The sequence below is a fragment of the Spermophilus citellus genome (assembly GCF_964194105.1).
Source record: "Spermophilus citellus genome assembly, chromosome: 9".
Lineage (NCBI taxonomy): Eukaryota > Metazoa > Chordata > Mammalia > Rodentia > Sciuridae > Spermophilus > Spermophilus citellus.
In genome coordinates this window covers 131,137,699-131,161,996 of record NC_138191.1, presented here as the reverse complement: position 1 = coordinate 131,161,996, position 24,298 = coordinate 131,137,699, and the positions used below count along the sequence as shown (strand labels likewise).

Sequence of the window (24,298 nt, the reverse complement as noted above, 5' to 3'; positions counted from 1 at the left end):
CGGAGGCAGGCCAACTCTACAAAGAAAAGAGGTTTATTTAGCTTGCAGCTTTGGGGACTCAAAGCCCAAACAGCAAGCACAGGGTCTGGTGGGGGCTGTAGCCTGGACTGTGTCACTTCATGGCAGATGACAATGGTAGGCACTTGTGTGAGAGCGAGATAGCACACCTGGGAGCCAGAAGCCAAAGGGAGCCTGGAGTCCCAGGATCCCTCCGAGGGCTCGGCCCCAATGACTTAAGGACCTCCCAGTAGGCCCCGCCTCTTAAGGCTTCAGTTAGCTTTCCGCACTGCAGACCTTCAGGAGACACCCAAACCAGGGCTGAGCCAAAGTTCAGGGACTGATTTGAAGGCAGGCTGGTGTGTGTAGCAGTCCTGCCACTGGGGACCCAGCAGTGCCCAAGGGTGACCTGGAGAAGCCCCTCAAGGGCAAGCTCTATGTCCTCAAGGCTCAGGAAAGGCACTCAGAAAAGCACCTGGGCTCATCAGAAGAAAGGTCCAGGTGCCCCCAGGTTTCAGAAGCCTCTCTACCTGGCCGAGTTTGCCTGCGGCAGAAAGAATCCCTTTATCTGTTGAGGGTATTTTGGGGCCATTTGGGGCTGGGGTTTCCAGCTGTTGGGGAAGTCCCTGAATTTCCTGAACCAAGTTGGGACCTGGGTCTTGCTCAGCATCCCTTGGTGACACATTCCTGGTCCCCTGGGAAGGTCTTCCTGTGCACTCACCTTCCTCTCCCCTGCCTGGAGAAGTTGGCCACAATGTTGTGCTGCAGACCTGGCCCCCGGCAGGCTGGCAGCTTGGCCTTCGCAGCCACTGTGTTCTTGGGCTCCTGCAGCACCACACAGGGTTCTGCTGGGCCTGTGGACATCCCCTCCCAGGTTCTTTGTTTTGTTTTGTTTTGTTTTTGGTACAGGGGATTAAACTCAGGGGCACTCCACCACTGAGCCACATCTCCAGCCCTATCTTGTATTTTATTTAGAGACAGGGTCTCACTGAGGTGCTTAGCACCTTGCTTTTGCTGAGGCTGGTTTTGAACTTGGGATCCTCCTGCTTCAGCCTCCCCACCACTGGGATTACAGGTGTGCACCATGGCGCCCGCCCCTCCCACTCTTTAAAGCACTTTCACTCCTGGAGAGGGTCATGAGCTGCCCCAAGCCATGGACGTGCCCAGGGCTTCTGCCTGCCCCCTTGGATTCCTGTCTGCTCCCTGGCTGCAGGAGTGCCTTTCTCTATGGCAGACCAGCCACCTGCTCACAGTCAAGGGCCAGGTCCATCTTGGTTCTCCAAGAGCCCACAGTTTCCTGGGCTGATGGATACACAGACTAGTCATTACAGTTATGACACCGTGAGATAAGTTCTAGAATTGAGATACAAAAAAAAAAAAAACAAAAAACTGACAGAAACCGCCGTTTGACTGGGAAGATGGCAGTGGGGGGGGGAGGGGACAGTGCCAGGAAAGCCACAAAGAGGAGTCAGAGTTGGAACAGGTTCTAAAGATAAGCAGCAGTCCCCCGTGCGAGCTTGGGAGTGGAGGGTCATGGAGGGCAAAGGCCCACCCTAGCAGGAGAGTGGGAGAGGCATGGACACTGCTGGTTGCTTTTGCTGAGGCTGGCTTTGAACTTGTGATCCTCCTGCCTCAGCCTCCCGAGCTGCGGGCATTACAGGTGTGCCACCTCATTGGCAGCACCCATTATCTTCATTGTCAAATAAAGAGCACAGTTCTCCAGGTGGTGAGCCCTGTACCTCTGCAAGGTTTCTGTGCAGGGGGTGTCCTGGGTGATGTGGCTCAGATGGTGCCCTGGGAGGAACAAGAGGAGGGAAAGATAGATTTTTCACATCATCTCCAGAATCATCTTTTTCAATGGATGTGCAATATTCCATCAAAGGGATGAAGCTTGATTTCTTTAATTACTGATTCAGGGTATTTCTAAAATTCTTAAACAACATTACTTAGGAATCTTTTTTTATAGTTTTCTTTTTTCCAGTTGAACTATTTCTTTGGTTTTTCTTCAGTGGTGAAATTATTGAGCCACAAGTTGTAGACAATTTTTTTTTTTTTTTTTTTTTTTTTTGGTGGTGGTGGTGGTGGGGGAGTTGGCTATTGCTAAGAATTGCTGTACTGTTCTCTGAAAATGGTTGTAACATTTACCAGCAGAGTATGAATGAGTGTTCTGGTTTCACCACAACCTTGGGGTTAGATTTTTCCAAAATTGTTTTTTATAAATCATAAAAAAACCTACTGATGATTTAATAGACCTAAAAGAATATCAAAGGTTGCCTTAATCTGCAAGTCTTTGATTACTAGAAAAGTATAACTTTTATGACTTGTAATCCCTTTTTATTTGTAGCTCTCCTTGTGTAAGCTGTTTTGTTCTCTTTGTGTGTTTAACAAGCATTTATTTACTTGGAACACGAGCTTTTCTATAGGAGGAATCTATATATGGGAAGCCTGCATCCTGGGTTCCTCCTGCCCCGACCTGGTGCTGTGGGTGTCACAGGCAGGTGGCTTCCACAATCACTTAGTAAAGGGAGTGTCAGCAGTGGCTCTTGGGAAGAGGCACATTGGGAATCAGTTTTTCCAAGTGGAATCAGGAGCTCTAGAGGGACAGGGCTGTGGGGTGGTCAGTTCTGGACACCTCGCTGGGAAGTTCTGGTGGGAGATAACTGTTCCCAATCTATGGGGCCCTCCCTGTGGGGGCCTGACACTTTGCAGGAGCAGACTGAGGTGCAGAAGCCTGAGGGTCCTCAAGCCATTCTGGGCTCAGGAAGAACAATAAGCCCATCTTTACAGCACACAGGCTGCTTGCTTGTTTCTGAGCCTTGGTTTCCATGTCTGAAAACACTACACACACACACACACACACACACACACACATGCACACACAGGCAAAAACACCCATGACCTGCGGTCCATGTCCTTTCTTTTGAGTGGATGATCAATAAGTGACTATGTATTGACTGTTGAAGGAAAGGAGCAAAGAGAGAAGCCAGGGGAAGGGGAAGTGCTAGAAGGGATCCTGAGCTCTATGCATCAGGATGAAGTGGCACTGCCTCTTTCCCTCAGAGGAGAGTGCCCGCGGTCTGCTCCAGCGGCAGTGGAATGCCTGTGGATTGGTATCCAAATGCTCTGTTCATGAGTTCCTGCCATAGTCAGTCCATTCACCCATCCCACCTGCTTAAGCACCCACCTATTCACCAACCCAACCACCCAACCATCCATCCACCCCCTGATTCATTTCACAGCAAATCTTTGTGAGTGGGGAAGGGTGGATGGTGGTTGCTTTCTCTGCAGTTTCCTGACTCCAGCTGCCCCTTCTGACGAATCTAGAGAGCCTGGGAGGTGGCCTGAGTAATGGTGTCAGGACACCTTTTCCCTTCCTTAGGCTAAGATGGGGCTGGGGGCCCTGGGGATCCCTGGGGCCTCCCAATCTCCAGTCCCACCTCTAGGGCCCAGCGACCTTTCCCACCCTAATGCCCTTGCTGAGACCAGCAGCGCTCTCCTTAGCGCCACCTCGTCAAATCCGGGGCGGGCCATTTAAACAGAGAAGGGGAGTGTCTCCCGTGTCCCCTCCGGTGGCACGTGCTCCCCGCTTCTTCGCTGCTAGAGGCTGCGTTCCTGGAAGCACTTCTGGGTCGGGGGAGGGAAGAATCAGGGCTCAGCCCTCGGAGAAGGGGCAGCCACTTTTGAAGTGACTTCACCGCGTGCGGTTGCGTGCCGGCGAGGTGGCCCCGGCACCGCCCGAGCCCGAGCGCGGACCGCACGTGGGCGCCGCGCTTCCCAGGTGGGCGCGGGTGGCAGCCCAGCCCGCGTCCCGCCCCCGGGATGCTCGCCCTCCGCGCTGCGCTGGGACTGTGGCTCGTGGGGACGCTCGGAGCCTTCCCACAGGTAAGGCGGTGGCAGGAACCTGGGGAGGCTCCGGCTGTCCACAGCCCCGGACGGTGTGTGGTGCCGGGGCGCAGCGGAGGGCGCGGCGGGCGCAGGGACGTTCCTCGCAGCATCTCCGTCCAGCGTCCCTGTCCAGCGGGCCGGCAGGTGGGAGGTTGGCTGGGAGGCTAGCGGGGCGCCTCCTCCCGCCCGCCGATCTCTAATTCTAATTGAACTATTTCTATTGAACTGTCCCCACTGAGCACAGGTGGTCGGGCCAGATGGGGCCTCCCTTGGCGGCAGGAGATTGGTGGCTCTGCCCAGCTGCCGCTCTGTCTCTAGGCTGCCACTGGCTGGAGGTCTAGGGAGAGAGGGCCAGAGAGGGTGAGAGACAAAGGCTGGACTAGCTTCCCCAGCCCTGGGGGCATTGAGTGGCCTGGAGCACATGGTGGACATTGTCCCTGGAGAAGGGTCAGCCGTGGGACTGGCTTCTGTTGTGGGAAGCCCAGAAAAGAGTTTGGAAACCCCATTAGAAAACCTGAGCAGTTAGCGTGGCGCAGTGTGGCACCCCTGTGACCCCCCAGACCAGGAGGATCCCAGGTGAGGCTGGAGGACCCGGAGTTCCTGGCCAGCCCTGGCAACAGTGGGACCCTGTCTCAAAACAAAATAAAATAAAAAAGGCTGGGGATGTAGCACAGTGGTAGAGCCCCAAAGTTTCAAACGGGCGGGCAGGGGGAGAGTTTTTCCATCTTCCAGTAGGGAACCCTAGACTAGGTGCTGGCGTAGGGGTGGGGAGACCTCAGCAGGGTCTGCAGAGCCAGGTCTGCAGAGGAGAGAGAGCACCGGCTGAATACAAGCTGGGGACAAGGAGGGAAGAGCCTGATTGCTGGTGGGGACAGCTCCCTCTGTCTATGGGAACAGCCTTGGGCGCTGGGAAGTTGAGTCCCATCCACCGGGGCCTCAGGCAGGGTGGGCGCCAGGCAGGAGGGAGAGGGAACAAGTGTCCCCTTCCATCTCCAGCCAGGCAATGGGAGCCACCTGCCCTGCAGAGGGCAGAGGAGGGCAGCCCATTGTGCACACAGCAGGAACCCGGCTAGAGAATCCACCCAGCGCTCCTAGTCCTCCATGGGGGCCCCGACGGTAATAGTACTGGTAGAGAAAAAAGGGCAGGAAGGAGTGGGGGGGAGGCAAGAGCTGGGGAGACTTTGCTGTGTTTGGTGACTGAAGCTAGTGTGCTGCAGAGAAATCCCTTAAAAAAAAAAAAACTATAGGGGCTGGGGCTGTGGTCAGTTGTAGAGCACCTGCCTAGCATGTGGAGGCTCGGGTTCTACCCTCAGCACCGCATATAACTAACTAACTAACTAATTAACTAACTAAATATATGTATGTCTAAAAATACAATAACACTGTAAAAGCTATATATTTAATAACACATGGGATTTGTGACTATATTCTAAAAGCAAAAACTGTAAATGCTTCAGATAAAACTGTTTTTTTAAGGTACGAAGGTTTTTTTGTTAGTTTTTTGGTACTGGGAATTGAACCCAGGGGCGCTTAACCACTGAGCCACACTCCCAGCCCTTTAAAATATATTATTTAGAGACAGGTCTCACTGAGTTGCTTAGGGTGTTGCTATATTGCTGAGGCTGGATTTGAACTCATGCTTCTTCTGCCTCAGCCTCCCAAGCCACCAGGATTACAGGCATGCACCACCATGCCAGACGGAACCTGGGGTTCTTGCATAAGCTAGGCAAGCTGTCTACCACTGGGCTACACTATATCCCCAGCCCTTTTTTAAAAATTTTATTTTGAAACAGGGTCTTGCTAGATTGCTCAGGCTGGCATTCAACGTGAGATCCTCCTGTCTCAGCCTCCTGAGCAGCTGGGGTTACAGGTGTGCACCCCTGCACCTGGCTTCCTTTACAGACCTTTGTAGGTGCATGGCCATATTTGTATGTTTTTGTAGAAATACACAGGGCTTCCCATAAACCATAACGTCTGGCTCATATGACTCTTCATTTGGCTTTTATAACATCTTCCATGTCTTGGAGAGCTTTCCATATGGATATTTTAAGATCTGCTTATCTTAAAACACTGCATAGTATTCTACAAAATGGGGAATTTCTTATTTATGTCCCTGAAGAAAGAGTGTTTTTTTTTTTTTTTTTGGTACTGGAGATGGAACTCAGGGGACTCAACCACTGAGCCACATCCCCAGCCCTATTTTGTATTTTATTTAGAGACAGGGTCTCACTGAGTTGCTTACTTTTGCTGAGGTTGGCTTTGAATTTGCGATCCTCCTGCCTCAGCCTCCCGAGCTGCTGGGATGACAGGCATGCGCCACCACGCCTGGCCCACTGTGTTTTCCTTGTTGGTTGTCATGATGGATGGCCCTATATGGATGCTTTGGGGGAATGTGATTCTTTCCTGGAGATGAGGGAGGCATTTAAATTAGCAGAGAAACGCCAGATTGCCTCGGGTGGGGAGTGGGCTATACAAGATAGATAGCTTCCAACAGCGAGCCAGGCCAACTCCCCGCACCCCATCACACTCATCTTTTGAGTTCTCCTTTTGTGACTGGTAAGAAGCGCCATACCCTTATTGACATGATTTGCATTTCCCGCTTCCTGGGGAGGCTGAACATTCCTCGTGGGCTCACCCTGCTGGGTCCTTCCTGGGGGGAATCAGGGTGTCTGTGGGATAGGAGCTGCCTGTCCAGCCCAGTACCCCTGCTGGCCCCTCTAACTTTGTCCACATTCATTTAGGGGGGGGGGGGAATCCCAAGTCAGAGTTTGCATTTCCTTGAGTTTTAAATCCTCCTTTCATCTCCATCTGATTTTTTGAGATGATCATTTTGCCGCTGGCACCCTGAGTCAAGAATGCCCTCTGCTAAAGAGTAGTAGCTTGTGACACTCGCTACCACCCTCTTCCCAAGATGGTTTCTTGGGAAGACCCCTGCAAATCTGGGAAGACTCCTGCAAATCTGCAGAATTGATTCCCCACAGCGCGGTCCTTCTCCTCCGGACACCCCAGGGTGGGGTGAGGGCCAAGCCTTGCTGTGAACTCCTTGGCTTAGAATTCCCGAGCATGGTCTTCCCGGCCAGCGCTGGGGCTACCAGAGCCTCTCCCCCACATCCTCCCATCCCAGCCCCAGTTTCCTCCACAGATGTAGATGGTGGGTGTTGTCAAGAAGGAATCTGCTGGGGTGATGGCCAGGCCCTGTGCGTCTCACCCCCTCCTGGACTCCCCATTCTTAAGGCTTAGCTACTCTTCTAGTAAAGGCTAAATTGGAAATTCCAGGTACTGGTAAGAGGGCCGGAGAGCCTTTCTGGTTTTGTTTTGGTTTAGTTTGGTTTTTGCAGCCCTGGGGATGGAGCCCAGAGGCACCTTACCACTGAGCTACACCCAGCCCTTTTTATGTTCTTTTGAGGCAGGGTCGACTCGGTCCTCCTGCCTTGGCCTCCCCCTCCCCTAGTAGCTGGTTAGGCAGCACACTCCGCAGGGCTCCTGGTTTGATGTGGCTTTTTGTTCAAATCCAGAATTCCTCCTGATGCACCAGGAAGGGACCCTGACAGGAGGGGTGCAGGGAGGTGGGGGTTTGCCGGCCTTCCTTGCCTCTGCGGGGAGCAGCAGGAGCACCCTGGGGCTGGGGAGCCACATCACTCAGCTTGAGAGCAGCCCGTGCTGGGAGGAGGGCAGCCCTTACTGGAAGTTTCTGCTGCTCCCACTCATATCTGCCCCAGACATGCTTCTTGAGTAGATGTGATTCATCCTTAGGTCGCACACGCCCCTCTCACCCCTCACCCCGGGACAGCCATCAGAAGGAAAGCGGGGGAGTCTGCACAGATGGCCAGCTTGGCCCAGCCTGGGCCTGGTGGCTGGGGTGGCCCATCTGAGATCCTGGTCCCCATTTTCCAAAATGGTCCTAAGTCCTTATCTGTTGATGGGCAGATTCAGCAAATCTTAAATGAGCAGCTGCTCTGTGCCTGGCACAGCTCCAGGGGCTCTGGTTCCAGGCTGTCCCAGCCTGTGCTCATACGCCTCTAGTGACAAGTGGCCACTCCGGCCATCGAGGGCAGCTCTGACATTCAGGTCTTCTTGAAGGACTGAAGCTACCTACTGGTTCTGGAAGCAAGTTATCTCCCTCTTCCGCAGAAATACCCCTCGGTGATGAAGACCGTGACCGGGCCCCTAAGTCCTCACACGGCCCTCCCACCCTCCAGGGTGTCTTCCCCATCAGGCGGGGGGGCGTGAGTTTGAGGCCCCTCCCAGCTCTTCCCATCCACTCATTCAGCAAAAGTCTGTGCGCATGGCACGGCACAGCAGGTGTCTGCCCAGGGACCCAGCAGGTGTCTGCCCAGGGACCCAGCAGGTGTCTGCCCAGGGACCCATCAGTCATCCTGCAGGCGGTGATGGACAGTCCAGAGACTGTGCTGGCTGCAACGAGGGAGGACCCCGGGCCAGTGCCAGAGACAGGCAGCTCCCCTGGGTGGGGCCAGCCAGCCTGCAGGAGGTGGAAGGGAGGAGCAGCCAGACGGAGACCAGGGGAGGAGGGGTCAGGGATCCTGTCCACACTGGGGGCTCAGACACTGGGCAGATGACGGGAAGGCCTGCTGAGGGACAGAGCCGTGTCTGGGGGCACAGCACACATTCGGTGTTGCCCACGTGCAAGTGGGGGCTGGGTACTGAAGCCCAGCCTGGAACCAGAGGCCCTGGAGCTGTGCCAGGCACAGAGCAGCTGCTCATTTAAGATTAGCTGAATCTGCCCAAATCAAAAAATCCCAACACACGGTCCTGGGGAATGTCACTCCAGGGCTGGATGCTTTTGACCACCTTGAGGTTTAGTTGAGGTGTGGCCCTGACTCTTGCTGTGGCCCAGACTCTGGTAGTAGCCTAAACAACTTGGTACAGAAACCACTGTGGAATTTTTTAAAAAAAATTTTTTTTAAAAGAGAGAGTGGGAGAGGAGAGAGAGAGAGAGAGAGAGAGAGAATTTTTTAATATTTTTATTTTTTAGTTCTCGGCGGACACAACATCTTTGTTGGTATGTGGTGCTGAGGATCGAACCCGGGCCGCATGCATGCTACCGCTTGAGCCACATCCCCAGCCCCCACTGTGGAATTTCTCCAGGGCCGGAAGAGCGTCCCTGGGGAAGGAAGGCTAAGCAGTTGCCCAATTTGGCCTCGAGGCCAGACCACGGGAGCACTGACTCACACTTTTCCATCCCCAGCCATGTTTGTAGCTCCAGAACCTTGCATGGCTCCCTATTGTCAAACGTCCTTTCCGGACGTCACTCTCAGGGAACAGTAGTTCTGTGAGAACAGGGTTCTGTGGTCACCTCCGTTTGAGAAACAAAGTTCATTCTGTCTGTCTACCCCCCAAACCTCTTCTTGGTGAATCCGAAAGTGAGGAAGCCTCTCAGGCTTGGAGGGGATATGCAGTTTACAATCAAAACCTCTTCAGTGGGATCTGGCGATTCTTTTTGGTTACATTTCTTTTCTGTTGAACCTATCATCAAGGCAGTCCCAGGCTTTGATGAAATCCTACTTGGGAAGCAGAAGTGAAGAGCAGACATGTCCCCAGGGTCAAAGGTCCTGCGTCCTGGTCTGTCTCCTCCTGCTCCCACCATCTGACCCCTCTGCCCGCCCAGCGCCCCCAGCCCGACTCTCTCTGGCCCTGCGTCTCTGCTCTTGCTGTGCCTCTGGCCTGGGATGATCCCCTCAGGTCCGTGTCAGTCATCCTCCACTAAACGAATCCCCCAGATTAGCTCTTCTTCTCTGCTGTCTCCTGATGCTCAGGATATTCTGCTTTGCATTAGGTGATTCATGAATTTATCTGTCCTTATCTATGAGATTCTTCTTCATTGATTCATTCCCCAGATTTTTATTTAGTATCTCCTGTGGGCCTGTTCTGGGCACTCTCCTCCTGAAACTGAATCATCTAGAACTGACCTCTGTATTGCCCCAAAGCCAAGCCCAGGGCCTGGTTCATGCTGGGCAGGCTGGAAGGGGACTGTATTTGTTTGTTGTGTTGCTGTAACAAAAATCCCAAGGCAAGAAACTTTATAAAGGGAAAAAGGGTTACATAGCTCACAGTTTTGGAAGCTAAAAGCCTAAGATAGGGTGGCCCCATCTGTTGAACCTCTGGTGAGGTCTCTGGCTGCATCACAGCGTGGCTGATGGCATCATGGCAGGGGTGCTTGGGACAGGGATAGATCATATGCCAAGTGCCAGAGAAATTCAGAGACTGAACTCTCGATTTTATAGCAACTTGCTGTCTCGGGAACTAACCAGAATCCCTCGAGGACAATATCGATCCCTTCCAATGACCTCACTTCCTCCACTGGGCCCCTCAGCTTTTGAAGGTTCTGCCACTTCCAAACCCTGCCACACCGGGGTCCAGACTCTAGCGTATGGACCTTTGGGAGACCAACCATGTCCAACCACGGCAGGGACTCGGGTTTCTGTCATCTTCTCTGCTTGGGCCCTCAACTTCCCCTCCTGGCTGTCAATCACCACAAACTTCGTGGTTTAAAACAACACAGATTGTCTTTTTATAGTTCAGTGGTTCCGAGGTCCACAACAGTTGCCACTGGGCAGTCAGGACGTGGCAGGGTGTCCCTCCTGCCTGGGGGGTCTGGGGGGCTGCACCCCTTGTCTTTTCCAGCCTTTGGAGCCTTCTGGATTCCTTGGCTCTGGTTTCAAGTTCCTCTGATTGTTTCTGTGGCTGTCACCCCTTCTGACTCTGAGCCTCTCCTGGATCCCTCTGTGGTAGGACCCCTGTGGTGGTGTCTACCGCTGAGAAAATCCAGGATCACCCTCCTCTCAAGATCAGCTGATCAGCAGTCTTAGTTCCACCTGCCACCTTGATTCCCCTTTGCCACACCAGGTGACTTGTTCACAGAGTCGGGGACCAGGATGTGGACATCTTGGGGGGATGCTGTTGGCTGACCACAGAGCCCTCCAGGTCTCCTTCCACCTCACACAGGTCCTCTCACACGGGGTGTGCACGTGTCCCTGAGGTTCCTTGCAGCTGGGCCAGAATCCATCCTGCGCGGCCGTTTCTGTGCCTGCTGTCTGGACTCATCTACTGCCAGGGGCCAGGAAGCACAGAGGTGGGCGCTGGGGGAGCTGCACCCAGGAGCAGATGTCTGTCCCCAAGGTGTGTTCCAGGTGGGGCAGGATGATGCAGTTCAGGGGTCTCTTGGTGAGGTGTTCAGGTAAGTGCTGGGGGGCGGAGAGAGGGGTTCAGAGCCTCCTAGGATCAGGTGACGAAGCCCAGCAAGCTGTGGTGTAGTCTGGTGGCTACCTATCAGCCTGGTGCTTGGCAGAATAACTGTCCTCTAAACACCCACATGCCAATCCCTGGAGCCCCGAGGCTGTCACCTTAACACGGCAAAAAGATCTTCGTGGAGAGTGATGGGCAACCATCCTGAGATGGAGAGACTGTCATGGATTGTCAGGGTGACCTTGATCTAGTTGCACAAGTCCTTAAAAACAGAGAGTCCTTCCTGGCTGTGTTAGAGAGATGATGTGGGAGAAGAGAGAAGTGAGGTGAGAGGGCACAGCCGCCATTGTTGGCTTTGCAGATGGAGGAAGGGGCTGTATCAGACTGCGATGCGTTGCTATAACAAAATACCCGAGGCTGAGTAAAGAGGTGTATTTGGCTCCTGAGTTTGGTGCCTGGAATGTCCAAACAGCACGGTGCAGTTCCCTGGGGAGGGCCCCCCTCCCCCCCAGCTGTGTTGTAACATGGCGGAGAGGTGGAAGGGGAGACAGCCACCTGCAGGAGAAGGACCCGCGTCAGGGAGGAAGCCAGTGACCTCACAAACAGGGCTTGTTCTTTTCAAAACCGTCTGCTCTGGGGGGGGCCACCAGAATGTGCCCCCACAAGGGAAGTGCCAACCCCTCGACACCCTAATCACCTTCTCTAGGTCTCACTCTCAAAGCTCCCCCAACATCCCAACGCCACCACACTGGGGACCAAGTTGCCAACATGTGAACCGCCTGGGGGACGGAGCCCCCACACCACGGCGGGGCCAAGGCGGCCTCAAGAACCTGCGGCAGCATCAGCAGGCGGCCAGCGGGGCAGCGGGACCCAGGCCTGTAGCCCGGGGCACTGCCCACAGCTGGGGTGGGCGAGGAAGGACGCGGCCTGCTGATGCCTTGCCTTTAGCCTGCTGAGACCTCAGCTGGATGGGGTGACCAGGGAGGGCTTTTCTGAGGAGGTGGCACATGAGTGAGCTGGGGTGCCCCAGGTGAGGGGCTTGGGGTGGCCAGGGGATCAGTGTGCGCTGGGCACTGGAGGGAGCACGTGGGGTGCCAGGGGGGAATGCGGAGAGGGAGAGGGTGACGGGGGTGCCCAGCGGGCGGAGGGCAGGGCAGCTGGGGCAGGGCCTCTTGGACAAGGTCAGGACTTTATTCACAGCTGGGCTGGAATGGTCTGCGTGTCTTCCCTGGGTAGAGGGAAGATCAGATTCATGTGTTCAAAACACTCCTCTGGCATCTTCTCCGCGAGTGGGGTGCAGGGACAGCGAGGGTGGGAGCAGACCCTCAGGTGGCCACAGGTGGTCAGGTCAAGAGGGCAGGGAGGTGAGGACGAGCTGGTGGACGTCAAACCTCAGTTAAACAGACACAGCCAGTGACCAGGGGAGGCAGGGAGAGGAGGAATTTCGAGAGTCCACCTCTGGGGCCTGGGGTGGGCTCCACGCTTGGCAGCAGAGCCTGGTGGATAAGGTGTGTGCAAGATGGGTCCAAACCCTGGCTGGGCTGTGGCATGTGGGTGACTTAAAGTCAGGTCTCTTAACCTGCCTGTGTTTTCGTTTCCCCAGCTGTGAAGTGGGCTGATAGTTGCTGGCTGTTAGAATTACTTTCCCTGGACAGGTGCGGTGGTGCCCGCCTGTCATCCCAGCAGCTTGGGAGGCTGAGGCAGGAGGGTCGCAAGTTCAAAGCCAGCCTCAGCAACTTAGTGAGACCCTGTCTCAAAATAAAAAACAAAATGGGCTGGGGCTGGGGCTCAGTGGCTAAGCGCCCCTGGGTTCAATCCCCAGAACTTCTCTTGCCAGAAGCAATCCATGCGGCATCTCTTGCTTTCTTTCCAGCGCTCCTCAAACTTTAAAGTACCTTTGACGCCTCTCGGGATCTTGTTAAAATGCAGGTCCCCATTCAACTGGCCACACCTGGCTCGAGGTTTGGAATTCTGCTTTCGGAGCAAGTTCCCAGGTGATGCAGTTGGTGGCTGCTGGTCCCAGCTCCTCACCTTGGGTGATCAAGTGTGGGGACTCGCCACCTCCACTCTGGCCCCTTTGGGGATTTCGCATTCGACTCCACCCCGGCCTCAGACTCTGGGCTCCCACAGGTGTGGCCCGGCCCCTTTTCCTCTTGGCTGGGACCAGGTGGGGCTTGTTGAAAGTGAAATTTACCAGGTCTAACAGGGAAAACCAAACCAACCTGAAAATAGGCCCCGTGAGGGTTCAGGCCGCTCCCTCTCGGTGCCGCGCGGGTTGGACCATGGCCTCCCCTTGCACAGCTCAGCACCCTGTGGACACCTTGCCTGGCCTCCAACCTGCCGGGGAACCCCACCCAAAAGCCCCCCGCCAGTCCTCGGGCTTCCCCCTCCCACTCTTCCCTTCCTGACCCCCCCTCCCAGGCAGGAGCCAGTGCAAAGTCCCAGCCGGTCACCCCTTTCCCCAGGGGCAGAAGCAGTGGATGGGCCCCTCAGCATCTGGGCGCACAGCCCCGGGGAACGGCGCGTCCTTCTTTCTTCTGTTGTTATTTAGGTCCTTAACATTTAGAGCTTCAAATTTCCCCAGACGCTGCAGACGCCAAGGCTGTCGCTGCCGCTCTGCTGGGACGGGGTGGCTGAGGAAGGTGCTTGTGCCTTGACAGCGGGGGACACAGCAGGGGAGGGCAGGCACGGGGCCCGGTGGAAGCTATCTATGCTTGACATGAGGCCAGGCCAGCTTTGGGCCCAGGCAGTGCTGCCAGGGGGAAGCTCAGGGTCCCTGGGGCCATTTCTCTCTAGTTTATGTGCTGGGATATCCGGGGAAGGTGGCTTGTCTCTTCTGGGGGTGACAGGTCCCCAAAGGAAGTTCGGGTTTCCATTTGCCCCTGGCCCAGAATAGGGGCTCGATGCCCTTGGGCTGTGGCTACAGCCAGTTGACCGCAGGCTGGCACGCAGGGTGATCTTGGGCAGCCGCGGGAGCTGGTTTCCATGGTAACAGGCCTCATGGACCGCACCTGGCTTCTGCCACTGCTACATGCATCACTTCTAGACACTAAGTGTCCCTTGGCTTGTCCCCATTTTCTGGGCTCTTGTAAATGACATCACAGGCACAAAAGATCCCCCGGTGTCTCTGCTGGAGAAGCTGCTCTCTGTGGCCTGGGGCATCGGGGGCCTGGTAGAGCTGTGCCCCGACCTGGGCCCCACCAATGTCTCTGGGAATGGCTGTGGGGACCTGGGGCTGGTCCCTTCCTCCATAACCCCCACATGGAAAATGGGGCTACCGGTCCTCCTCTCCCTCCTTCATGGGGCTCTGAGGAGCAGGTGCGGGACATCCTGGCTGAGATCCTGGCTGAGAGCCCCGCCTCTCTGGAAAGCCAGAGGACAGCACCCCCTGTTGGCAAGCCGCGGACTTACACAGTCTACCCAGAATTGTGGAAAAGGGGTGTCACCCAGGGCCCAGCTTGTTTTTGAAGCGTCCGATGTTTACATGGTGGTTTTAACCATATATCTAAATGGTTAACGTGGGCTAGGAGTGTAGCTCAGGGATGGAGCATTTGCCCAGTATGGGCAAACCCTTGGGTTCTCTCCCCAACTCTGAAAAAAAAAAAAAAAGCTAATAAACACAGGAAAAGGTATACAATGACGGTACTCTGTCAGAGAAATGCAGATTTAAAATACAAGGAGATCACTGCACAGACACCAAATTGAATAGAGTTTTAAAAACCAACAACACCAAGCGCTCCCCGGGTATAGACAGACGCCCCCGGGAGCAGTAGTTTAAAGACTGTCAGAGCTGAGCACATACACACTTCATGACCCAGCCAGCCCACTCCCAGGTACGTGCACAACAGCATGCACGTAAAAGTATGTACGAGAATGTCCCCAGAAGCATTATTATTAAAATGTGGAAAGGACCCAATGTCCTTCCAAAGTAGAACAGATAAATTGTGCTTATTCCTGCTTTGTGGTACTACACAGCCACGGCAATGGGAGTGACTCTTACAATATAATGTGGAATTAAGCTGGACACAGTGGTGCATGCTTGTAATCCCAACAACTCAGGAGGCTGAGACGGAAGGATCGCAAGTTCAAGGCCAGCCTGGGCAACTTAGATTCTGTCTCAAAGGGAAAAAGGGGCAGAGATGTAGCTCAGTGGTAAAGCACCCCTGAGGGGTTCAATCCCCAGTACCATCAAACAAAACAAAACAAAACAAAACAAAACAACAAAAAATGTTGAATTAAAGACGCCAGGTATAGGAAAACAGACTGTATGGTTCCACCTAGATCAAGCTCAAAAGCAGACAAGACTGAACCATCTCTGGTGTAGAGGTGAGGCTAATGTGTTCCTTTCCAGAAGGGCATGAGGAGGGTGCTGGGGTGGGGGGCCAGGTCCTGGCTGCTGTTCTGGGTGCACCTTGTGTTCACCCGTCTGAGGACCGAGGGCTCTGGACTTGGGACCTGTGCACTTCTCTGGGGCTGTGTTAGACTTCAATCGATGCTTCTTTTGCTGCTGGGGATTGAACCCAGGGCCTTGCACGGGCTAGACAAGCATTTGACCACGGAACTACACCCCCTGCCCTTAATCAATAAGTTTACTAGGAATTTTTATTGCTGGGCCCAACCCAGAGACCGGGTGTGAGGCAGCCATGCTAGTTTAGGGGAGGGAGTGGGGTCATGGTCCAAAGAGGGCCAAGAGAATTTGCTGGAGGGTTGTCTGTGAGTGGGAGAGGAGGGGAGAACAGGAGGCCCAGGTGTTCGGCCTGGTCGCGAGTTGCCATCACCCCCAGAAGCAGCGGGGTTGGTGGGGATGTGCAACAGAAATCCTCTCCAGTTTCTCTTCTGCAACGAGAGCTGAGTCTCAGGCCTGGTTGGCAGCAGGTGGACTCCAGGCCTCCTGGGTCTGGAAGGAGCTTGGACATCTGGGACCTGCCTGGCCTCACCAGCCTCTCTCACCCTCCAGGATCGACCCCTCAAAGCCGGCTGTGCTGGAGACCCCAACCGATACTACGATGAGGCTGCCGGAGCGTGCTGCTACCGCTGTCCCCCAGGTGAGTGGCCGTGCTGGGGGCGGGGAAGGGGCATCTTTGTCTTCAGGGTTGTGACCGCTGAGAGGATGGGAGCTGACAATCATTGTCATTATTGCTACAGGTTTCTGAGCACTGTCCCTAATGTCACAGAATCCGGCCTCTCTTGCAAGGGTCAGACTGGTGGAATCAGGCTAGGTTTGATGCTGATGCAGACAAGCAAGTCCATCTGTGTGGGGATCTGTTATTAATTTACAGCTGCCCCTCACTGGACATTTGCCCTGTGTACACTAGTCTGAGACCCGTGGGCTGTTTCTTTAGTGGTCACCACTTTCCCTTATCAGTCCCATTTGCAGATGAGGCCATTGGGGCTCAGCAAGCTTCAGTAAAGTGCCCAGGTCACAGAGCTGGGGCAGGGTGGAGACATCTGGGGCTGGAGCCTGGGGCTTCGTGACCCCAGGGCCTGGACTGTCACCATTCCTCCACTGTCCCTCCTTCCTGGGGTCTGGAAGCCCTCTCTGGTATCTGCTCCAGCTCAGAGCACACATTTTGTCCCAGGGTGACCCGGACTACAAATTTCTAGGGGAACAGAGCTTGCTTGACCACAGCTGGCTTTCTGGAATGCTCACTCACCCCCAAAACGGTGGCAGATGATCAGGAAATCCTTCTGGGACATTTTTCAAATGATGCTCAGGCCAAGGAGGTGAGCAAATAGAACAGGGTCACGGGGCCTTTTGGTCCCCCTGTGGTTATTATCAAAAGTCCCAAGGCGCAAGCAGTGACCTCAGATGGCTGGGCATGTGATGAAGTTGCAGTGTGGTCTCTGACCTCAAGAACAGAGATTGCCACTGGGCGGAAGAGACCTTCACTTTGACAGAGAGGAAGTCCCTGTACGTGACTTGTCACTCGTACATTAGAACTGCCACTTGCTTTGAGTAGGGCAGGACCCTGGGAGTGGGCAGCTGCTGTCTGGAGGGCTTCCTGAGCATGAGGAGCTGGGGCTCATCTGCCCACTCTTGTCCCCTGCCAGCCCTGCTGCTGGAGGGTGGCCACAGGCTGTGATATACAGGTAGGAGGCAGAGGGGATGTGGCCCTAGCTGGGCAAGAACCTAGTGAGTCCGTTCCCAGGCCTGTGGCCTCTTAACTTTCCCGTGAGATCTGGACCCAGCAGGCACATCAGCCGCCAGAGGACAGAGACAAGTGTTTGGGGGGGAAATTTGATACTTTGAAGACAACTCCAAGTAGTTATCATGGGAGGGAAAGTGGGACTTCGTTGAACTTTGTTGCCATATTTAATGGTTTTGTGTTGATGTTGGATGATGTCACCAGGGTCTTCGTGCTGGGTTCAGTGCCGGGGACCTCAGTGCTGAACAGGTCCCCCAGCTTGCCCTGCCCCCTTGTCTGCCTGCCCGTCCGTATTGGTCTGCTCCGGCCGCCGTCACAGAAGGCTGCAGACAGGTGGCCTAAGCAAGTCATTCTCCCCTGGAGGCTGGCAGGGCCAGGATCAAGATTCCAGTAGGACTTGGTTACTTTCTTTCTTTTTAAATATATATATATTTTTTTTTAGTTGATGGACCTTTTATTTTATTTATTTATATGTAGTGCTGAGACTTGCACCCAGAGCCTCACACATGCACTGAGCCACAACCCCAGCCCCAGGTCTCGGTTTCTGATGAGGACCCTCTTCCTGCCTTATGATCAGCTGTCTTCTGATAGTGGGGAGGCCTCTGTCTTTCTCTCTTCTCTTCCCCCTCTTCCTATGAGGCCACAAGTCCTATGTGATTAGGGCGCTGCCCTTAATGACCTCATTTAACCCTAATTACCTCCTGAACTCCTGTCTCCAAATACAGTCATAGTGAAGGTTAGGGTTTCAATATATGAATTGAGGGCTATGCAATTCAGTCCCTCCCATTATCCTCCCACCCATCCCCTGCCCTCTGCCCACCTACCCAGCTGCCCAGCAAGCAAAAGTCTTATACTGAGGCCACTTCTCACCTTTCCAGCTCTTTCTCTGGGAACTGCGGGGTGTTTTGGAGCCTCTGGGCCTTAAGACATGCCTGTCCCCTCCTGTCATCTACACCTGCTGCAATCCCAGCATCCCCTTCCTTGGGGGGCCTTCTCAAGAGCCCAGTGCTGGGGGTGGCTCCACACACATCTCCCCAGCCCCTCTTGTTGGGGATTTCACCCTCGCCCCCGTCTCTGGGATCGGTGTGACCCACAGTTCTCTGTGAACCCCCAGGGACCCCACCATCCCAGCCACAGGAGAGAGAGAGAGTCCTTCCCACCCGGTGTCCCCTGGATCCCAGCCTTGACAGGGAGCAGGTGCAGGGGGAGTGACATCCTGGTCCCAGGTGCCCTGCACTTAGAAGCTGTGGCTTAGGAAGGGGCTCCTCCCACCACTTCCCCTCTCCCAGGTGCCACCCTGGAGGTAGCCAGGCACCTGGTGCCTGGATGTGGGCGGGGCATTTTGCTGGAGTTTTATTGACCCTGCGCTTCTGGGTAAGTCACAGAGGAATCGCAAAACCCCCACAAAAACCCCTCCCTCCATCTTTGGGGGAAATTTCTGACATTTTGTCTGCCCTGCAATCAGGGCTCGGTGCGGGTCAGTCAGGGTGTGCCCGTGGGCGGGTTGGTAGAGGAAGGAAGCTGGAGCCTCTGAGATGGAGGGCTTGATGCCTCCCCCTCTGCTCACTCAGGCTGCCGTGCCTCTTCACGCCTTCAGACAGCCCCTCCCTGGCCCGCTCGCGCACCCCTGGGGACAGGGAGCTCCCTCCCTCTGTCCCACCGTGGGACATGCAATGTGGCAGCTGTGGTGCTGGCCCTTGGCCCACGAGGCTGCTGGGAAGGTCTGCCTGTGGCCATCTACTGAGCCACCCTGAGCTCTTCCCCTGGACACTGCTCTCGGGGGCTCGGGGAGCCCGTGGGGAGCCCTGCAGGCCCTTGGTGTTCCGCGCAGGGATTCTGGACCCCTCCCCTGTGCTCAGGACTCGCTGTCTGCCCGGGATTTTTCCAAATGTTCTGCAGAGAGCACGGCTTGCCTGGGGCTGGGCAGGGGAGTCCGTCCCGTCCCAGCCCCTCTGCCATCCGTGCTTGGCTGGCTCCTCTTCACTGCGGCCCCCAGCTCCAGACCAGCTCCAGTGTCTGTTGTTGCTCTGGGCTCCGGTGCCTTCCCGTTCCACTCTCCTGACCCTCATTCCACCTGTCAGGACCTGAGTGTCTTTGTCATCCTAGTAGTTTCTCATTCAATGTTTGAATGAATGGAAGAGTGACTACGGCTGGGTTGCCCTAGCGCGCAGTTCTCTGTGTCACCTGGGGTCCAAGCTTCCATTGTCCCCAGCACCTTTTGCTGCTGACGTCAGACCTGCAGGGGTCGAGATCCTCATAAGCGTCGCAGAACCCAAGCTCAAGCTCGTCTCATTGAGAACTCGGAGGCAGGACACAAATGGGCAGTTGTTGCCTCCTCTCCCTGCCTGTCCCTCCTGCCTGTCCCTCCTGCCTCCGTCTCCTCCGACCCCTGCCCTAGTCTGTGGCCATGACAACAGAACACCACAGACTGGGGAACTTATAAAAAAACAGAAATGTATTTCTCATGGTCCTGGAGGCTTGAAGGATCAATTTTGAGGTGCTGGCCGTGGCAAGGGCCTCCTTCTGTGCCATCCTATGGTGGAAGGCAAGAGGGTGACCTTAATCCACAGTAGTGACATTAATCCATTCTCAAGGGCAGAGCCCCTGGTCTAGTCACCTCCTTACTTTCCACCTTTTTTTTTTTTTAATAAGGTAAACATGTCCTTCCTTCCTTCCTTCCTTCCTTCCTTCCTTCCTTCATTAGCTTTTTGTGGACACAGTATCTTTATTTTATTTGTATGTGGTGCTGAGGATCGAACCCAGCGCCTCGCGCATGCCAGGCGAGTGCGCTACCACTTGAGCCACATCCCCAGCCCACTTTCCACCTCTTGACCCTTGTCCGGGAGATTGAGCTTCCAACACAAGTGGCTGCACCCTAATCCCTTCTTTTGGTGACGTTCTCTCTCTCTGTACGGTGGCCTGCCCTGGCCTCCCTGCCCTTGGCCAAGCTTGCCTGGCTCACAGCCCCTTCCCAGTCTGCAGGTCTCTTTTAGGCCACCAGGAGGGCAAATTCTTTCAGCCCCCAAGTCCAAAGCACAAGAAGAAAGCACCCAATGGCTCAGATAAATGTGAATGGCCACCTGTGTTGTGGTCACTCAAGGCCAGGACTACACTGGACCACTTTTGGGGTGGGGAGAGGGGTGGAGCAGGGAGCGATTCTCCTGGGAGGGCAGCCTGTGGGCCGGGAAGAACTTCCAAATGTGTCTCTGCAGCAGCTGGGGGGATCCTGGGTGAGGCCACCAGGAGCCCTGGGGGACCTGACTGTTTGGAGCAATCAGGGAGGCTGGCATTTTGAGGGTGGCATCTGAGCATCCTGAGGGCGAGCAGGAGCTGGCCAAGTGGGGAGGGGTGTGCTCAGATTGGAGGGCACAGGATATACCAAGGCCTGGGGGTGAGCAAGGTTAGGCTGCCCCAAAACTGGGCTAGGAGGCGGGGCGGGTCATTTGTCCAAAGCACCAGTGATGAGGCAGCTGGAAGGGGAGGGGTCGGCGGCCTGGACACCCGCAGGAGCAGCTGTCTGTGGGAGTCCCGGGGCCCCAGCAGCTGGCGCTGGGTGGGCAGAGGGCCCTGACACTGAGCCAGAGACGCGAGGCGGTGACGGGAATGTTGGGGAACTTTGAGAACATCTGGGGAGGCAGACAAGTACTGACCAGAGATTAGGCCTGGGGCAGACCAGGACAGGGACACTTGGGACTAACTCTAAGACTACCTCAACTCCGGAGCCTTTCCTAACCATGTTGCTTCTGATGACAAGAGTGATGCTCGGTAGGAAAGATCTGTCAGAAAAGGAAAAAGAACAAAAAAGAAGAATTGCTCCCTCTGCTACAGCCCTGGGACCTGTTGGTTCTCTGCCCTGTCTGCCTCAGGGCCTTTATATGCCCAGTCTCCTCTGCCTGGAACACCCTCCCCCCAGCACTCTGCATGGCTGCCATCTTCCTTCCTTCCAGTCTCCTTGAGGTCTCTGCCCACACTCTGTAGAGTGCTTACTCCATCCCCCTGCCCGTTTCTGTGGTCTTCAGTTTGCCTCCATATCAGAAACCAACTTGCTCACTTCTTTCATTACTGCCTGTCTCTTTCCTCCACCCTGGTGTGTAAGACCCAGGGGAGCAGCAATCTCCTCTTCTTTGACTCCTAAATTGGGACCTGGGCTATAGGTGGTGGTCAGTAAATGTGAGTTGAATGAAAATTCCTCTGCCAAATTTGCCACTCTGAGCCCTTGAGAGTATGTCCTGCAGCACATGGTCCCTGGCACTCAGCCCAGAACAGCCTCTGGTATTGACAGGCGATTTTAAAGGGACCAGAGAGGGTGTCTGGGTGGGGTCAGATGATCAGGAAAGTTCCATGAGGACACCATATTTCAGTCTGTCCTTCCCAGCAGATGGGGATACGGATAGAGAGGGAGATGGGGATGGGGTTGGAGATGGCCGTGGAGATGGGGATGGAGATGGGGGTGGGGATGGAGATGGGGGTGGGGATGGAGATGGAGATGAATGGAGATGGATGGAGATGGGGGTGGGGATGGAGATGGGGTGGGGATGGAGATGGAGATGAATGGAGATGGATGGAGATGGGGGTGGGGATGGAGATGGAGGTGGAGATTGAGGTGGAGATGGGGATGCAGGTGGGGGTGGAGATGGGGGTGGAGATGGAGGTGGAGGGGGGAGGTGGAGATGGAGGTGGAGGTGGAGGTGGAGATGGGGGTGGAGATGGGGATGGAAATGGAGGTGGAGATGGGGGTGGAGATGGAGGTGGAGGGGGAGGTGGAGATGGGGGTGGAGGTGGAGGTGGAGATGGGGATGGAGGTGGAGGTGGAGATGGAGGTGGAGATGGAGGTGGAGGGGGAGGTGGAGATGGGGGTGGAGGTGGAGATGGAGGTGGAGGTGGAGTTGGAGATGGAGGTGGAGGTGGAGGTGGAGATGGGGGTGGAGATGGAGGTGGAGTTGGAGGTGGAGATGGGGGTGGAGGTGGAGTTGGAGGTGAAGGTGGAGGTGGAGATGTGGGTGGAGATGGGGGTGGAGATGGAGGTGGAGATGGAGGTGGAGATGGAGGTGGAGGGGGAGGTGGAGGGGGAGGTGGAGGGGGAGGTGGAGGTGGAGGTGGAGGTGGAGGTGGAGTTGGAGATGGATATGGAGATGGGGGGTGGAGGTGGAGGAGGAGGTGGAGATGGAGGTGGAGATGGGGGTGGAGATGGAGGTGGAGGTGGAGATGGAGGTGGAGATGGAGGTGGAGGTGGGGGTGGAGGTGGGGGTGGAGGTGGAGGTGGAAGTGGAGGTGGAGATGGGGTGGAGATGGAGGTGGAGTGGAGATGGAGGTGGGGGTGGAGGTGGAGGTGGAGATGGAGGTAGAGTTGGAGATGGAGGTGGAGGTAGAGGTAGAGATGGGGATGGAGGTGGAAGTGGAGGTGGAGATGGGGATGGAGGTGGAGATGGAGATGGAGGTGGAGGTGGAGGTGGAGATGGGGTTGGAGATGGGGGTGGAGATGGAGGTGGAGATGGAGGTGGAGGTGGAGGTGGAGATGGGGTTGGAGATGGGGGTGGAGATGGAGGTGGAGATGGAGATGGAGGTGGAGATTGAGATGGAAGTGGAGATGGAGGTGGAGGTGGGGGTGGAGGTGGAGGTGGAAGTGGAGGTGGAGATGGAGGTGGAGATGGGGTGGAGATGGAGGTGGAGTGGAGATGGAGGTGGAGTGGGGATGGAGGTGGGGGTGGAGGTGGAGGTGGAGATGGAGGTAGAGTTGGAGATGGAGGTGGAGGTGGAGGTGGAGGTAGAGATGGGGATGGAAGTGGAGGTGGAGATGGGGATGGAGGTGGAGATGGAGATGGAGGTGGAGATGGGGTTGGAGATGGGGGTGGAGATGGAGGTGGAGATGGAGATGGAGGTGGAGATTGAGATGGAAGTGGAGATGGAGGTGGAGGTGGGGGTGGAGGTGGAGGTGGAAGTGGAGGTGGAGATGGAGGTGGAGATGGGGTGGAGATGGAGGTGGAGTGGAGATGGAGGTGGGGGTGGAGGTGGAGGTGGAGATGGAGGTAGAGTTGGAGATGGAGGTGGAGGTGGAGGTGGAGGTAGAGATGGGGATGGAAGTGGAGGTGGAGATGGGGATGGAGGTGGAGATGGAGATGGAGGTGGAGATGGGGTTGGAGATGGGGGTGGAGATGGAGGTGGAGATGGATATGGAGGTGGAGATGGAGATGGGGATGGAGGTGGAGATGGAGGTGGAGGTGGAGATGGAAATGAAGATGGGGGTGGAGATGGAGGTGGAGATGGAAATGAAGATGGGGGTGGAGATGGAGGTGGAGGTGGAGATGGGGATGGAGGTGGAGGTGGAGACTGAGGTGGAGTTAGAGATGAGGTGGAGGTGGAGATGGAGGTGGAGGTGGAGATGGGGATGGAGGTGAGGATGGGGGTGGAGGTGGAGATGGGGGTGGAGATAGAGGTGGAGGTGGAGTTGGAGATGGAGGTGGGGGTGGAGGTGGGGATGGGGATGGAGATGGAGGTGGAGATGGGGGTGGAGATGGAGGTGGAGATGGAGATGGGGGTGGGGGTGGGGGTGGAGGTGGGGATGGGGATGGAGATGGAGGTGGAGATGGAGATGGGGGTGGGGGTGGAGGTGGGGATGGAGATGGAGATTGAGGTGGAGGTGGAGATGGGGGTGGAGGTGTGGATGGGGATGGGGATGGAGATAGAGGTGGAGGTGGGGGTGGGGATGGAGATGGGGATGGAGAATGGGATGGAGATGGGGTGAGGATGGCGATGGAGGTAGAGATGGGGATGGGGATGAAGAAGGGGATGAGGAAGGGGTGGCGGTGTAAAGGCTGCCTGGGAAGCATTTGTGCTTGTTGGCTGATGTTGCTAGAACAGCGTGTCACCACCCACAAGTGGTTGAACAAGAGCCATGTATTGTCTCAGAGTCCAGGAGGCTGAAGGCTGAAGGCTGCATAGGAGTTTACTGGGAGAGCAGAGCAGAGCCTGACTGGTTCCAAGGCCCAGGGGCAGAAGGAAGCGTGGCCTCCCTGGGGGGACAGGAGGCCTGAAGTCCTGGAGCAAGGTGCTCACTGGGCCATGCTGCC

The 24,298-nt window shown here is 55.6% G+C and overlaps 1 protein-coding gene across 1 annotated transcript in view; it reads left to right on the top strand.

The window, feature by feature from the left end:
- The first annotated feature begins 3,650 nt into the window (after positions 1 to 3,650).
- Positions 3,651 to 24,298, top strand: part of TNFRSF8 (TNF receptor superfamily member 8) — a 58,809-nt gene continuing 38,161 nt past the window's right edge. Inside the window, exons 1-2 of the mRNA XM_081308773.1 lie at positions 3,651 to 3,879; positions 16,043 to 16,130. Coding sequence (XP_081164899.1) covers positions 3,817 to 3,879; positions 16,043 to 16,130 — 151 coding nt within the window. The 5' untranslated portion in view covers positions 3,651 to 3,816. The remainder of the gene's footprint in view (positions 3,880 to 16,042; positions 16,131 to 24,298) is intronic.